Source organism: Podarcis gaigeae, assembly GCF_964106915.1.
Source record: "Podarcis gaigeae genome assembly, chromosome: 10".
NCBI classification, from domain to species: Eukaryota; Metazoa; Chordata; class Lepidosauria; order Squamata; family Lacertidae; genus Podarcis; species Podarcis gaigeae.
Window position 1 is genome coordinate 26,370,943 of NC_139686.1, and position 18,252 is coordinate 26,389,194.

At 40.8% G+C, this 18,252-nt stretch overlaps 1 protein-coding gene across 1 annotated transcript in view; it reads right to left on the minus strand.

Moving 5' to 3' along the window:
- The window catches only part of LARGE1 (LARGE xylosyl- and glucuronyltransferase 1), a 305,669-nt gene that overhangs the window by 212,748 nt on the left and 74,669 nt on the right, over nt 1-18,252 (minus strand). The window contains exon 2 of the mRNA XM_083700252.1: nt 8,075-8,258. Coding sequence (XP_083556378.1) covers nt 8,075-8,180 — 106 coding nt within the window. The 5' untranslated portion in view covers nt 8,181-8,258. The remainder of the gene's footprint in view (nt 1-8,074; nt 8,259-18,252) is intronic.

An 18,252-nucleotide genomic window follows, 5' to 3' on the forward strand; every position in this document is an offset into this window, starting at 1 on the left:
TCTAAGCATGACTAAGTCTGGGTTGAAACTCTGTAAGTTTGTGCACATGTGCAATTAGATGGTTGATGGCCTATTATTCAGTGTAAGAGTATGTAATCCCAGCCTCTTAGTTGATGCAATACCCTTTCACACACTGGAGAGAACTGACACTTCTGCCCTGTGGTTTCCTCTTCAAAGTGAGTGCTGTGGTGGGAAAGTGGGTATGGGAAAGAAAGAGACAGATGGAGGGAGTCTAAGGATAGTCACAAAAAAGCAGGCAAAGGAATGGAATAGAATGGAGAGTTACTCTGGTTAGACTAAGAACAGACAAAGTGGTACCTTCCAGCTCCTGAGTTATCTTAGAGTTCATCTATCTGAAAGATCGTATCCCCTCATATGATCCTGCCCAGGTTTTGAGATATTCATGGGAGCCCCTTAGTTTGGTCCTGCTATCCACACAGGCACACTTGATGAGGACACAAGGAAAGGGCCTTCTCAGTGGCTGCTCCCAGACTTTGGAACTCCCTACCAGGAAAAGCTAGACTGGCACCCTCCTTGTTGTCCTTCCACCAGCAAGTGAAGACTTTCTTATTTCAACAGGTTATGGGGAATGAAAAGGCTGGTGCTGTGGTGTTTTAATTGTAATTATTGATAGGGTTTTAACATATTTTATATACGTTTATAGTTTTAGTTCTACAAATGTTCAATTGTTTTTCATGATTGGTTTTCTCCGCATGATATTTTATTCAAGCTTTTTCATAATACAAGATAAAAAAAACTAATCTAAATAAGATTTTTTTCCTATGTTTTAAGCAGTTATTATTTTTTCCTTTAAGCTGTCTTGAGTCCCCATCAGGGGAAAAGGCAGGTTATGAATGAATGAATGAATGAATGAATAATAAACTAGGACCAGGGAGCCATGAAAAACACTGAGCAGCCTTGGCCATTCATGATCTCTTAGTCTGACCTACCTCATAGGGTGGTTGTGATTAATTGGGGTGGTGGTGGAGAGAAACACAGATATAACCCTGAGCTCATTGGAAAATAAGGAGTTAAAATGCAATAAGTAGTAACTGATTAACAGCTATTTGCAAGGTTACTTGAATAAGTTTCAAGTCTCTCCATGGCAAACTGGTAATTTACACTCTTTAAATTATTAAAATATTTTTTTGCATTAGTGTACTCATGATGTAAACATTTCTAAAGAGTAAACACATTCCATTCTTAATGCATAAAAGATTACTAGTAAACATCATTTCATTATACATTAATTGCAAGTTTTATTTGGTGAACCTAATATACAGATGCTATTAAGTGATGAAATTAAATCCTTATTTGCATGAATAGTTATTTGACATGTTAAACAGCTATTTAAAACTATTCAGTTTGATCCTCTTTGTAGAATTATTTTTAGATTTCACAATAGGCCAGAGAAGTTGCTTTTCTACCAAAATGGACAAGGCTGAAAATGAATATATTTAAAAAACCAATGAAATTTGCTGCTCTGGTTTAGTGAAAGGAGGGGGATTAAAGGTTGTCGATGTAATCAAGAAGAATAGCATTCTCCAGAAAATAATTCCCTAGGGAAGCATTCACAGATCAATTAGCTGAATTCAGACTGCCAACTCTGTCTTAACCTATATGGATCTGAAGCGGTCAACCAAATCCCACTTTGGCTGAAGTCTCTCCCCTGCTGACCAAAATTGGTAGTACCTGACATTTACTGTGGGGGTTCTGTTCCCGGCTCCTGCATGCCCTGCCTCGCCTCATTCCATCTCACCCTTTTAGTGACATCTTTCAGACATGCATTAATCAGTTGTTGCCTGTGATTTTTCCAAATCACTTCTGCTCATGGAAGCTGTACAACTCAGAGCAGCAAATAAAACTAAACTACTGTAGTCAAACTGGTAAAACCACAACATGTGCTGGGTTGGCAGGAGTGTGTGAACGGGATGGGGAACTCACTGCGCAATGCCCACTTAGTATGTTAGAATGCTGTTTTCAGTGGGCAGATGAAAAGGGCTTCCACTGAACGTGGATGTGATTATACAGAAATATTCTTTTTTTTTTAATAAATATTTATTAACAGTTTTTGAATACAATACACAACAAAGAAACAATATAACATATATCTTAACGTAGTTTCTTGACATCTTTGGACTCCCTCACGTCTCCCGCTCTTGCGTTCCTCACAATAAAATTTTGCCAGCAATTTATCACCTTGTTTCCAATCTTATTTATCTAGTTTTCCCATGTTGTTTCTCTAATTTTAGATATCCTTTATTCAGATCCTAAGAGTTTAGTGTAGTCTAGTAATTATCCAAAAATTTATCTTTTCTTAAATCTAACTTATCTTCATAATTCCATCTAAGTTAATGGTGCCAAATTATTTATGATCTAGTAACCTTCTTAACATTCATACAATTTACAGTATTTTTGTAAATAGATCTTAAATTTCTTCCAGTCTTCCAGAAATATTTCTTCCAGAAATATTCTTAATACTTTTACCATTGCTATTATCATCTCGTAGGATTGTATTTTAAATGTTGTAAGCATCACGAGTAGATTGAATTTGGAGTGGAAGTTGATTAATCCCACAAACCAAGAAATAAACAAATAAATTGGACCCAACCTCTCCAACGCTGGCAATCCATTCCCAGGTTCTCTAAACCCAGATACCACAATCCAAAGGTTTACTAGAATAGTTGAAATGAGTGAGATAACGATCTAAGGAGTGGTGGGAAACATCCATTAGAAATCCACTTTCCCCCTTTCAAAGTCTTCAGTGCTAAAAACTGCAGGTTAGAATAACTCTGGGTAAGAATTAACTGGAAAACATGAATACCCCATTCAGTTTAACAGCCCTGGATTTATTTTCTTTTTTAAAAAATCTGAATAAATGGGCAGACTTTGGTACTATGGTGCCCTAAGCTAGGCAAAAATCCTCCCCCAGCACCCACACAGTGCTGGGCTTTGGGAAGGAGGTTTGAGGATTCCAGGAGGGTCCTAGAGCCTTTCACCTTCTCCCCAAATCTTGGCAAGTACTAACTAGGCTTTGGGAAGGAGAATGGAGGGCTCTAGGACCCTGCTGGAGCCTACATGCCTCCTTCCCATAACAGGACACCTTCTCTGCTCAGAGCTCAGTGAGGGGGAAACGGTCAGCTGCCTTAACTCTGCCTCTGCTGAACACTCAGATTATGGTAAGAGACTCTGGCTCAGTGACAGAGCACATGCCCTGCATAGAGAAGGTGCTAGGTTGAGTCCCTAGTACCTCCAGTTACAAAGGATCAGGGTAAGGTGTTGAGAGTTTCCAGGACCTTGGACAGCCACTGCAAGGCATAGTAGATGATACTGAATGGCCCAAAGGTCCCATTCGATATGAAGCAGCCTCATGTATTCATTACTTCAAACTAAGGATCATGCAATTTTCCTTCTTCTAAAGCAGACCAGCACAATGTGTGACTTACCAAGTCAAATGCAGCCCATCAGTTAAAATAGTGTCATCTGTCAGGTTGGGAATTAGTGGAAATAAAATTTCTGGTTTTGCTACCTGCCCAGAATTACAAAATTGGGGTTGGGGTTATCTAGTTCCTTGCAGAATATCACATGGCTGTTGGGTTGCATTCATCCAGGGAAGTCACAGAAGCTGTGCAAGCCTGTTCTGTTGCAAGAACAGTGACCACAGGCAATTCCCAGGTGGAGGGGGAATAAGGTTATATCAGATCAGTGTTTTAGTCTTGGCAAGACATCTCAGTTCCTCTCTCAATCTGACAGAAACTAAAGTTACTTTTGAATCACTGCTCATTCAAATATTGCTTATGTATGCACTGGGGAATAAACCTCATTCTCTTTTTCATGCTTCAGTATTAGCTTTGTCTTTCAAGATGTTAGCTAAACAGATGAGAGTCCTTCATCTCCTTTGGGTTTTGAGGTGCTGAATTGTAAGATCGGAAAATTTAAATCCCCCCAGCCCATAAATGAAACAGCACTGCTGCAAGAAGAAAAGGAAAAGAAAGGAAGGGGGGTAGGGAAGCTGAGATTGTCTATTTGGAGCCTGCCAATGTAAGGAAGGCTTGAAAACTGGGGTAAGCTGAACTAAAGCAAATGGACAATTAATTCCTAAAACTACTGTTCAAAAGCTGGTGTCCCCCGTCAAAGCCAAGCCAGTTTCCTAGTTGCCTAACTAAAGGTAGGAGATAGGAAAAAATATAATTGTCGTAACAGAACATGGTAGAAGATCACTTTGCTGACCCATGTACTCTCACTCTGCATTTGAAGTGTCCCTCCAGAAAAAAAACTAGTTGCTGACTATGGCCACAAAACTTATGTTACTGGTATGCACTGGAAGAGGCAGCATCAGAGGCAGGGATTACTGCAAGGATGGACAGCCTGTGGCCCTCCAGATGTTGTTTGATTTTAACTCTCAACACACCTGATCATTAGCCATGCTGGATGTGGCTGATGGAGTTGTTGTAGGCATCCATCTGGCTCGACAGACCATTAGTGCACCTCTGAGGGTGAAATCAAACTGCTGGAGAATCACAGTGCCTGCTGTGGCTGCAGAGACTGTTAACTTGTAACTGTTGCCTCCCACAATGTTTTTGCTGCGTTAGGAGCACTGAAGTGACCTTTCTGGGGTGCAAGCCTGGGCAGTGCGTATGGAGGTCCTGGGCTGCCCAAAGACAAGACACCCCCCCCCCTTCTCAGCCTCACTGATGTGGTCCAAAGGAAAGCTGAACAATGCATGGGAAAGGTTTAAAATGAGAACACTATCTCAGTGTTGAAAAAACTGTTAAAATGCCATCCAGGTTATTATTTGTGTTTCTTAATCACTGGTTGTTTTTATTAGGCTAATTAGATCTCTTTCAATTTCACTGTCTATATATCCAGATATATATATATATATATATATAAAGATAGTTATTGGATTCATTTGTTTGGCAAATAAGGGCTCAAGAGCTAATTAGTTCTCTTTTTCCTTTCTTTTTAAAAATTATTTGTTATTATTTTTCTATTTTGTTGAGTAACTCTTTACTTGTATTTTGTATTTGCTATGTTGTTGTTTATGTTGCTTGCTGAAATGATAACGAAGCCTGGAGTACAATGTTAAAACCAAAAGAGCTATTTTATGTTTATTTTGTAAGCAGTGCAATTTATTGGTGAATACCTCCCCCTTTCTTTGTAATTAGAACAATTTTGTATTGTTGTAACATTCAATATTGCAGAAGGTTTTTTACAACTCAAAAAACCTCCCTACAAATCATTTTCTAAATAATGGGATATGTTCTTAGACACCACAAATGCAACAACACACATGTGGTGCTGATAATACCAAGATTGCAAGTTTGATCCCTGTAAGGAATAGCTACATATTCCTGCATTGTAGGGGGTTGGAATGGATGACCCTCAGGGTCCCTTCCAAATCTATGATTCTAAGATTCTATGGTGTGGGTGCAGGGGAGAAGCTTTCTTATACCAAGTAAGACAGCACAATGTATCTGGAAGGGAGAGACAGACAGGAAGCTTCTTTACAGATTCCAACCACTGGCCCATCTACCTCTGCATTGTCTACACAATGGCATCAGCTCTTGAGGGTTTCAAACAAGAGTCTTTTCCAACCCTTCCTGAAGATGTGAGAGACTGAGCATAGGACCTTTGGAATTCAAAATGTACTTTTACTGCTGAGCTGGGTCTTTCAAACTGCACACCATGCTCATCTTGCTTAGGAGACACAAACCTGGACAAACTATCTTCCTATCTAAGCTGCTGTCCTCGAGCTGTTTGATTGCCTGCTGCTCTTGCATTTACTTTGGGGGGTGGGGGTGGGAGGAAAGAGCCGGACACCTGTTGCATGACACACTCCAGATTCATAAATGCCCCTAAGCAACTGGGAGATGGGATTATCTACAGCTGGACTGTAAGACAGAAGATAGTAAGTAATAATTTGGAATGTAAGTCACCTTTTTTTAAAAAAAAGGAGAGCTTTGAATTATAGAGCAAGGAGGGGCAGGGGAGAAATCAAACCTCTTCAGCATGCAAAAGCCATTCTGATCTCAAGTAGCCAATTTCTCACTCTTCCATTAATGTTTTATTCTAGAAAGCACTTATGCAATGACTATGGGACAGCCAAGTTGTAATTAACTAAATACTTGCCTATGTAAGCATATGCCAACATCTGCAATGACAACATCAGCAGAGAGTGTGACATTCCATTGGCTGGAATCTATGGTACTCCAGAAGTTGCTTACCCACATCTCCCATCATTGCTGACCACTGGAGGGCCACAGGTTAGCCACACACCCACATCCACCCGCTGTACAGTGTTAACCACAGTAAGAGAAGCATGAACCAGGGTTGTTTCATCCTGAGAGCCTACAACTTCTTTATAACTTCAGGTAGTTGGTCAAGACACATCTTTTTCAGAGGGTATATGGAGGAGGAAAGGACTTAATTGACAACTACTAATAGCAACAGCATTCAGTAATTTGTTGTTGTGTGTGTTTTAAGTGTTTGTGTACATGTAGACCTTTAAAGCCATTAATGGCTTCAGTGCTGTTTACCTGAAGGAGGTCTCTGCACCCATAATTCAGCCCAGGCACTGAGGTCTAGCTCCAATAGCCTTCCAGTGGTTCCCTCATTGTGAGAAGTGAAGTTACAGGGAATCAGGCAAAGGGCCTTCTCAACTGCGGCACCTACCCTGTGAAACACTTTCCCATAAGATGTCAAAGGGATAAATGTCAAAGGGATAAAAGATGTCAAAGGGATACAACCTTCCATAGACATCTGAAGACAGCCCTGTATTGGAACACTTTTAATGTGTGATGTTCTGTTGTTTTGTTGCTGTGCTTTTGTATATTATGTAGGGGACGCGGGTGGCGCTGTGGTCTAAACCACTGAGCCTCTTCGGTTTGCTGATTGGAAGGTCAGCAGCTCAAATCTGCATGACGGGGTGAGCTTCTGTTGCTCTGTCCCAGCTTTTGCCAACCTAGCAGTTCGAAAGCACATTAGTGCATGTAGATAAATATATACCACTGCGGCGGGAAGGTAAACGGCGTTTCCATGCGCTCTGGCTTCTATCACGGTGCTCCGTTGAGCCAGAAGCAGTTTAGTAATGCTGACCACATGACCTGGAAAGCTGTCTGTGGACAAATGCCAGCTCCCTTGACCTGAAGTGAGATGACTGCCACACCCCATAGTTGCTTTTGACTGGACTTAACCGTCCAGGGGTCAGAATATCTGGGGCAACCCAGTCACATGGGTGGTGTAGAAAAAAATAAGTTGTTGTTGTTGTTGATAGATTGCATTTCTTATGGGTTTAATGCATTCTTATTTACTTGTTATTTTTACTGTAAACCACACTGTGACTTGTGCAGATGGTGGTATAAAAATAAATAGATTTTGTTTTGATGTTCTTTGTGAAGTGCAGAAGCTCCCTTTCCCCCAACAAGTTGTAAGAAAAAAATCAATTTATATCAGGCAATTCTTTTATCAGACCTCCAATAAAATGTAGATTTATTTTTCTTCATTTTTCCAAGCACAGAGTTTGAATCATGAAATGTACTCAGATTGCTTCCAGCAATGCTGCCTCCAGCTCTGAACTGCCAGTTGCAGGGGACATGCAAGAGGAAAAGTTTTAAACACTGTTCAGATCATAAATAGTTAACTGTGTGAAGATGGGAAGCAAAAACTGGTCTTTTACTCCTAGTTGAAGGCAAACAGCTTGTATTGTGCTGGGGTTCAACTGGCAGTCTGCACAAGGACAGTTAAACAAATACTGTTGCTGAAGGAAGGTGATATATATAAAATCAGTCTATAAGTCTAATAAATCAGTTTATGCTACAACCCTCAAAATAGGCACAACCACAGAAGTTAGCTAACTAGGAGGTCTGGAAAATAGATACTGAAAATGTCAGGGTGAAGAGACAGCATCGTCTCCCCCCCCTTTTTATAGTGGGTGGGGAAATGGGGGAGGCAACAGATGACAACTTCATCCCATCTGTCCAAATGCTGCTAGATCTAAAGTGACAGCAACAAAAGTCCCCAAACTCATCAGCTCCCAAAACCCATCAATATTAGACAGGCTTCTTCCTCTTACCTTCAAAGCTCCCAGCAAACAGGTAAATCCAGGTTACAGCAGGAACAAAAAGGAGAGTCAGAGAGGCAGCCAGGAATTTCCGTCGCCCTCTGCAGATTCCCAGCATTCTCTCAGAAGTGGAGATTCCTAATCTGGTTCTGTTCCTATGTCGGAAGCATGAAGTCCACAGTCTCCCACATATTCCCTGAAAGAAAGAGAAGGAAGCAATACATTATCAGTGCACATTAGCACCCTGCCATTCTCATGAGCAAAGTTAGACTCCTCCAACAGTCCCTGCAAAAACACGGGTAAAAATAGGCCACACACACTGCAAAAACACCGTCCCAATTTCAGTATTCTGTAAAATGTCAAAAACAATAAATGTGTGCCTTAGAAGCATCATGAAAGAGCATAAATCAATAGCGTATCTTATCATATCAGCTACACGCGACATACATTTTATAAAAAAAGCAACCATTTTACGCTGCCCTTTGAAAATAAAGAAACCTCCATTCTCCTTGATGTCTCTGCACAGGTGGTATTCCTGGGTAGATAAAACAGGGCCACCTGTTCTGCCGCCTCTGCTTCCAAAGAGCAGCAGGTACACCAGCAACAGACTGAAAACAGAAGAGTCAGAAGCAGTAGCAATCAGTAGTAGTAAGCAGCAATGTTCTCTGAGAGTTGCTTCAAACACAATGCTTTCTAGGTGTGCACTTAACATGCTTCGGTTATTCCCTGAAAACATGTGAATATGGCAAGTTTACAAACATGTAAGTCATTCAGGTACACATGTCTGGAATCTACAACAGACAGCAATTTCTTGTTAAGTCTTGAGTTCTGTTCTGATTTCAGATCGGTTACTGTGAAATGTAAAACTGAAGTGTAAGGTGGCCTTAGGGCCCTTTACATTTCACCATTTCAGTTTGCTCCTTAGCACTACTGTGGCACTTGCACTCATCCAGAATCAACAGCTTGATAACCCTCATCCACTGTCAGAGGCAGTATGCACATGAAAACAGTGGCGTAGCGTGGGGGGTGCAGGGGGGGCCGGCCGCACCGGGCGCAACATCTGGGGGTTAGGGTTAGAGGGCACAAATCCACGGGTTAGGGGGCACAAATCCATGGGTTAGGGGGTGCGAATTGCTTGCCTTGCCCCGGGTGCTGACAACCCACGCTACGCCACTGCATGAAAACCACACCTCTGGAAAGCAAGTTCTGGTAACCAGACCAATACAGTAGAGGGAAAACTGTACCTATATGATGGCTCAGACTCCTCTCCAGCAAATGCATTCATTATTCATTTTGTGCTATGTATGTGTTTTTCAGGCATTCATAACTGTGGGTTAAAACGAACATGGAAGGAGGGGAGAGTGGGCAAGGGCACTCTTTCTCCCTTCCCCAACACCCTCCTTTACTCAGAATGTGCCTGTACAATATAGAATCTTGTCGTCCCGTCCCCCCGCCTTTCTTTGGTTAGCCATTCTGATGGAACTCGCTCAATACAACTCTGCATTGGGTGTTTTTTTACAGGAAATGTGTGCGTTTCAGACTAACCCTATTAACAGAGTCTCTGTCAAGTGTGAGTACAGTGGTACCTCGGGTTACAGACACTTCAGGCTACAGACGCTTCAGGTTACAGACTCCGCTAACCCAAAAATAGTACCTCAGGTTAAGAACTTTGCTTCAGGATGAAAACAGAAATCGTGCTCCAGCAGCCCGGCGGCAGCAGGAGGCCCCATTAGCTAAAGTGGTACCTCAGGTTAAGAACAGTTTCAGGTTAACAACAGACCTCCAGAATGAATTAAGTTCTTAACCCAAGGTACCACTGTACTATGAAATGTCAGGTGTGACATTTTCAGTAGAACCATTAACCTTCTCTCATTTTGCATTTGAATAGTGTTTATGTTTTGTTTGCAGTCTTCCAAAAATATAGGGGGCAGGAAGCTTCCATTTGCTTATATGGGAGGACAGATAGGTTGCCTGTTCTTAGGTATGTTACTCACTAGCATTGTGCATCACTGTGCTGTACAATCAATCCATCTCACTTAAAAGATAAGCAAATGCAAGTATTTCTTATTGCGATCATTCTGTGAGTGCAAATATCTCACAATTTAGAGGAAAACAAAGCATAGAAGCAAATCGTTTGAAAAGAACTAGCTGTTTTTGTTGAAACTGATGATCTAGTGTAGTTAAAATATCAAAGGGAAAAGAAACTGGCACCAGGATCTTGAAAGTCTAAGGGCAATTCATCAGCCAAAACTTACAAATAACACAACATGCAAGAGTAAAACATCACTGCACTCCACTGGAAAGTATTTTATTTGAATATGGAAGGTCCAGGTGCAAATCCTGGCTCACCCAAGAAAATACACTGGGCAGCCTTGGCAAAGTCACTTTCTCTTAACTCCCCCCCCCCACCTCTATCAAAATAGGGGCAAACAGAATAGTGAAGTTATAGAAGTTATAGGTAAAGGGAACCCTGACCATTAGGTCCAGTAACAGATGACTCTGGGGTTGTGGCGCTCTTCTCACTTTATTGGTCGAGGGAGCTGGTATACAGCTTCTGGGTCATGTGGCTGGCGAACCAGAGCAGCGCATGGAAACGCTGTTTACCTTCTCATCGGAGTGGTACCTATTTATCTACTTGCACTTCGACGTGCTTTTGAACTACTAGGTTGGCAGGAGTTGGGACTGAGAAACGGGAGCTCACCCCGTCGCGGGGATTTGAACCGCTGACCTTCTGATCAGCAAGCCCTAGGCTCTATGGTTTAGAGCACTGTGCCACCCGCGTCCCTCTTATAGAAGTTATAGAGGTTATTAGATAGTAATCTTAAAGTTAGAGAGCACATTGGTTAATCCTCATAGCTCTTCCAGTTGGCAATTCAGGCAGTTACTAGTGTCAGTACCAGAGTTATCTGTTATGCCGCACATGCCAGAATCGGACTCTGCTTTTAATTCTTTGTCATCAATAATCTTAAAGACCTTCAGGCTACCCTGTTTGCTTCATGGTCCTCTCTAGCTTGCTGGGATGTGAAAAACAAAAGAAGTGGCAGCCACTCTGAAAGGCAGGTGAAGACAGCAGTGAACACACTCAAAACCTTACATTCAGATTATTTATTTAAAAAATATGAAAAAGACCATCACAAATATTAATAGCAGAGCTTTAGCATGGCTTGGGCATAGCTCTTGTATGAATACAAGTAATCCCACCACAAAATTATTTTCACAGATGCAGTCAATTTATTTAAAATATTTAAACCCACCTTGTGGGCTGCGGCTGCTATAAAAATATAGTAAGTACCACTACTGTTATTATTATTATCATCATCATTATTATCAATTATTTATTAACTGCCTTCTAAAAAAGTCTCAAGGCTATTTACACTAAAGATAATTAAAAATGAGAAATGAAAACAACAACAAATATATTTAAATCAAGACTAAAACCATACAAAATAGACACTCAGACCCATTTACCCAGCTAGAAAAGCCTGTCAGAACACAAATGTCTTCAATTGCTTCAGACAAGTGCATATAGTGGGCACCTGTTGTCCCTTGACAGGACTGCCATTCCACACAATGGGGCAACTATATTACAAGCCCTGCTCTGAGTTATTGTGAAACAGGTTTCTGAGATCTTTGCAGAAGAGACTCTCCCACAGACTGCAGTGATCTACTGATTGTAAGGCATAAGGTGCTCTCTCAAGGAACTTGGTCTTGAGACTTCTCTGCTAGTACTAGTATGTTGAACTCAGCCCAGTAGCAGATTGGCACCTAGTGCAAATCCTGAAAGCAGGGTGTTATATGATGGTGGCAGCTTGCCCCCACAAGCAACCTAGGAGCCCAGTTCTGCACCAGCTTCAGCCTCCTAATCATAGGGTACATTGGACTAATTGAACCGGGAAATTATCAGTGAATGGACAACTGTGATCAAGCTATCCTGATCTAGGAACAGTTGTAGTTGTCATATCAACCCAAGTTGGTAAAAGGCACCCCTAGACACTAAGGATACCAGCATCTACAGTAACAGAGCAGGATTTGGGAGCAGTCCCATTCCGGGGGGGGGGGGGGGGGTAACATACCAACTTCCTGGAGCTGGGAACTACTCCTCCACAGTGTCTCCATCTTACCAGTATTTAGGCTCAGTTTCTTTGGCCTCATCTAGGGCCTTCTCAGTCATGCCCAATTCAGACGTGAAAGAGAAATAGAGTTGGGTATCATCAGCATATTCCTCCCAAACACCTAAAGACTGCTCCATGTAGATGTTAAATAGCATCAGAGACAAGACAATGCCTTGTGACACCCTATAGCTAAAAAGCCAGGAGACCAAGAAGCACCCATCCAATTCTACCACCCCTGGAGATAAGATGGAACTACCAAAGAACAGGCCCCCCATACCCATCTCCAGCAGATAGTCCAGGAGGATACCATCGCTGATGGTATCAAAAAGTTGATGAGAACTACTGCAACACATTCTGCAATAGCTGTTAATGTAATACAGTGGTACCTCGGTTTACGAACTTAATCCGTTCAAGAAGTCCGTTCTTAAACTGAAGCCATTCTTAAACTGAGGCGTGCTTTCCCTAATGAGGCCTCCCATGCCGGTGCCCTTTCACCATTCGGATTCCGTTCTTAGACCGAGGTAAAGTTCTCAAACCGGGACACTACTTCCGGTTTTGCAGAGTTCTTAAAGTGAATAGTTCGTAAACAGGGCTGTTCTTAAACTAAGGTACCACTGTACATTAATTTGTGCATTAAAATGCTACAGAAAGCATTGTATTGTTTTCTAAAATGGAATCAGGAATTTCATTCATGTGTGACACACTGTATTGAGTCGAATTTGTTATTCATTCATCGACTTTGTATTAAAACCCAGTTATTTACTTTACTTCTTAACTGATATACCTTTCAAGTATACTTTAAAGCCTATCAATTTTCCCATGATTTCACTGGCTAGAGTGGTGAATGATTACATTTCACTCTTCGTATATTTACCGATGTTATTTAAGAGAATAACAACAGTCTTGGAGGTTCCTAGCGATTTGAGAGTCAATTTATTTAAAAAGTAAGTAACTCTGTTACGTAAAAATGTTTTCTGTATTTCATTTGTTATAAAACGAACTCTTGAATGTGGCATGGGTATTTGAAACCAGGCAAGACTGTACTGTGGGTACCCAGTTTTCACAGCAACAGGTCAAGTAGCTCTCACAGAAACGTGAAATGTCATTTTATTTAATGCCATTTTTTTTAACACAGATACACTCTGTCCTTTTTGCAGATGTACATCTAAGACATTAGCTACTTTAAAAATACCTTAGCTTTACTATTATTTCTATTTTCCTTTCAACAGTCTTTCCACAAGACAGATACCCTTCCAAAAGTGGGATATGCACCACTAACAAATATTGATCAACTCAATTTACTTTTTGTAAGCTTTCCTTATCTATGCATTTTCTATTGGATTGTCTCTCATATGGTCTTTAAAACCATTTCTGGATCATAGCTGAAAGAGATTGGCTTCCTTGCATGCTAAACTCAGTGGTGCTTTCAAGATGAACCTTGAATCAGACAAGGTATGTACTTTGAATTTAGCTCGGCTTTGACTTTAGCCCAGCTTTCTTTGGGTGAAATCAAGCTCAGCCTCCAGGATTAATCTTTTCTTCCCCATGGTTGCCAGACAGGGATTTGTGCTTTCAGGTGGAAGCTGCAGAAGAGTTGGGGTGGGTAGGAAATACTCTATGTTTCTGCATTATTTCAGCTCTGAGTCAGGCAAAACACACAAACACACAGTGACACACAGAGTCAAAACAAGAAGAGTAGCAAAACACACACGCACAATCCAAGTTTATAGCTGTATTCAGGACTGCTAAGTTCATTACAAGGCCTACCAGCAGTGAATGTCAATAGCTGTAATAGGAAAATGTCTTCTTGCATCAAAAGTTCAGCTTGCATTCTCCCCAAACCATTCACAGTATTTCAGCAGTTTCCAATACCATACCAGCACAACCATACCAGCACAACTTGGTCAAGGCATACATGGTTGGCTTATATATTGGATGTAGTATGCAAAGCTGTCCTCTGTAATGAGGGTATGTTCCAAGCTTGGGGGTATACATCAGGCAATATAGATAAGGTTAATTACTTGTCTAACCTTGTATATATATTTTGGTCTATCCCCACACCCCTCAGAATATGAGAAGGGTGTAAGAAATTCTATGTATCACTCCTCATCACATTTAAATACAGTATATTTCAAGTTATATATCAAATTGAAAGTACAAAGGAAAAATCGTCATTATTTAGCAGACCAGACTGCTGTTAATCTCACACATTAGAAAAAGGTGCTATATAGTCTTCAAACAATATCAATTTTAAATAGGAACAAAAAGTTTTTTAAACTATGCATACGAAGTTGTCAAAACTGCACCAAATTCAATCCTAAAACTTTTTTCAAATAAAATCTTGAGGAAACTATGCCATTAGCTCATACTGTTCTGGCTTGCTTGTTCAAATACCTTGAACACTTAATCAGACATATGTTGACTATTTACCTTTGTCAAATGTTGAGAGGATATGAAAGAACCACGTAGTCCCTGCTTCCAAGGAGGATGGAATAAACTGTTTGTTTATGATCCACAACAGTGTGCTGCGGAAGGCAGAACATCCATACAGCGAATGTAATCTTACCAATCTAGCTTGCTTTAGGAAGCCACAGCTTGCTTAATTCAGGAGTAAACAACATGATGTCCTGCAGTGTGTACTAGACTACAACTTTCAACATCCCTGACCATTGGTCAGCCTGACTAGGGACGATGGGTGTTGCAGATCACAACATCTCAAAGATATATATATTGTTTATTCCTGGCTTATATAGTAGATGCAATATGCACATCTCGTTTTCTTTCTTTTTTTAATTATACACAAAAGCCTTTCTATCAAAAGAGCATCTTAAAAAAAATTACATCTAAATTTTATGATTATGATAAGAAAATTAATCCACAGATGAATGCAGAGTGCCACTACTCTAGTTAACTGGAACAAGTTAATAAATTACATCACTGAAGTCTGGATGTATCCACAACACAGACATATTCTGTTGGAACTGGCATTCCCTCTTTAAGAAAGTTGGACATGTAGTTTGAAGTGGGGTAGTGGCACTACGAATCTCTAACAAGAGGTCTGATATTATACCAGACTACAATTCAAAGGATTTTATGGGGAAATGCTATGACAGTTAAAACAGATAAATGTTTGCAGGGTAAACATGTCCTTGAAGTTTTAAAGGTATTCAGAGTTTAAGCAGTAAGCTGTGTGTTCAGATTCAAAACCCAGTGTGAGATTATTCATTCATCTTTACTCTGAAACAGCAAAGAAAGAGGCTCCTCTAAAACTTCCCTTAAGTAAAAAAGCAAACGAAATAAGTTCTTTATTAAACACTTTGTCCAGAATCAAATAAGAAATATTTCCAAAATTAGAAATTAATCACAAAATGAAGACTCATTTTGGTGACTCAAACTTGTAATATTCATAAGCGGTAAGAAAATTGTTTGCATCTTAAAAGGAGAGAGAACATGTTAATGCTCATGTGATGCGAAGATTCCAAATTGCTTTCTTTCTTTTTTTAGATCATAAGTGGTACCCTGCAATGTAAAAGGCTTTGCAAACCTGTCAGATGCAAGAGGGTTGCCCAACCCCCTTGCCAAGTAACATCCTGATATTTTGTTGCTGCAGGAAATCTACAAGTCAGATCAATTCATTGCCCTTGGGACACCTAAGAAATACAGAGGAGCTGTAATACTTGCAACTTCACTATATCCAGCTTCAACTCGGTACCTTCAAATGTGAACTCAGAAACTAAATAAATGAAGTTAGAATAGGCAGGCATGCCACCTTGCCCCTGCAACAGTGGGTGCCCAGGGTGTGCTGACATCAAGTCTGCACGTCACGGGGGTGTGATGACATGGTGCACACATGTCCGGCGGTGTGCTGATGTGACACGTGCACATCTCAGGGGCTTGGTGATGTGGTGATGTACATGCCCCGTGGCATGCTTATGTCATATGTGCATGCTGCGGGGCACACATGCACGCACCGCCAAAGAGGTTCTTAGGGTGCCTAGCCCCTTCATTTAATATTCGTGGGTGGCTGAGTACCCAAAATACGGATTGATATCACCGACAGCCAAAATACAGATTGATATCTTGTCAGGACTCCTCTTATTCCAAGCAATCTTCGTATAACAAGATTCTAGGAGCCACAAGTGAGAGCTCACAGAGGCCACATCCCATGAACAGCTTTGACTAGCCAGCTAAACCACTAATTTCAGTGCTGCATCTTCTAGAAACTACAGCATACAACAATGCCATAGGCTTTCCTGTTTGAAAATAACAGTATTATACATTGGTTGATTTGATGGATAAAGGGGAGCCTCTCTCCTATGCCAAAGTCTTGAAAAAAAATTGATCCAATTTCACTGTATTTGTATTGGTATTTGCAGCTATATCACTTTCTTACGCATACTCATTGAACACACAGACCAATTCCTACTTTTTTATTTATAAAATACATTTTGAATCCTTCATAGATGTTCTCTCTTTGGTTAAAGTTTGATACCATCTATTTATAATATCCTCTAAATGCCATTTTTGGATGACAGTGTCTGGGCAAGGGAGAATGATGGAAGTGAAACTCTGGGAAATTAATACTGGTGTTGTGTCTCTAACTTTTTGACAACCTTATCAACCAACCAACACAAATGTAAAGGAAGATTAATATCTAGTTTTCAATAGGCGGTACATTACTCTACTGTGAGAAAGGGTGTGGACAGACTGCTTCATACCTTGAACCAACATATCCACACTGCATTGAACAATATAATGATTTTGCATAAATTTGAACCTAAGGACCCTGGATTCCTGCATAAAGGCCTTCTTAAGCAATTGTATATAAAGCAACAAATCTATGTACAGCACATCATTGGAAGATTCCCAAGCAACCTTCTAAACAATGGATCAATAACATTTGGAAGACTATGATGATGTGCAAGCTTACTCAACAAGAACAGGCAATAAATCTCAATTTAAAAATGTTTTTATGGTGCCATGGTTTCCCCTTTATCACTTACTGAAAAGACCTTCAAGTTTCTGATCAAATTCACATAAAGTACAGTTGCACATTCCCCCTCTCCAACTATTATTCATGTCATGGATCTTTGGTGCCACTTAGGTTGGGATGCAGTTGACAGGATCTACTAGAAGAGGAAGGGAAGAATGATTCACAGTTTGGAGGTAGGGAGGAACTCAAGCAGTGGCTTGGGATAGGGTCCTGCCCCTTTGTCGCTGGACATCACAGAAAGAAAGGGGAGTTGTTTGACTCAGTCTTTACCCCACCTCCTAAGAGCAAAGTTCCCATGGTAGCTGAGGAAGCAACCAGCCTGGTTGGAAGCTGAAGGAGATTCAGAGGGTTGGACTCAGGTCCCATTGCCAAGGATGAACAACCATTTGCACCAGCATAGACTCCCCTCCCCTGAAGATGAGAACCAAGTGAATGAGTTGGGAGGGAGGGGCATGCCTAGTGTTGGGACAACACCTTAGCTATACCTAGCCATGTATCCTAGAGCTTTACTTACTGTTTATTGACTTGGGTATCCTTGAACTGATGCTGAGACAGCATACTGATTTCTTAAATGAAGCTTTTGGGTTCCCTCAAGCCAAGATTCTGAGTAGTATGCCAGAGGGTGGGAGCCAGGGCAATTCAGCTTCATAGCTTACATCACAACTCTCGATAAGAAATGAGCTTTTCTTTAGGCTGTTTCGCCAATTGTCCTGCAAGCTTTCCCATGATATACTAAAAACTACAATCAAGAGAGTGCTTAAGAAGGACAGAACCTTTTTCATGTATGCTACTACAGCAGCAAGGATCCTGATTGCAAAATATTGGAAGACACAAGATTTACCCACGCTGGAGGAATGGCAATCGCAGTTGATGGACTATATGGAATTGGCCGAAATGACTGGCAGAATCCGAGACTTGGGAGAAGAAACAATCGAGGAGGACTGGAAAAAGTTTAAGGACTATTTGAAAAAACACTATAAGCTGTATGAATGTTAAAAAAAAATGCACCTTTTAGGAAACTCTAGCTTCAGCAAATGTAAGTTAATGAAATGAAAATTAAGACACAAGAATTTAGAGGTAAAATA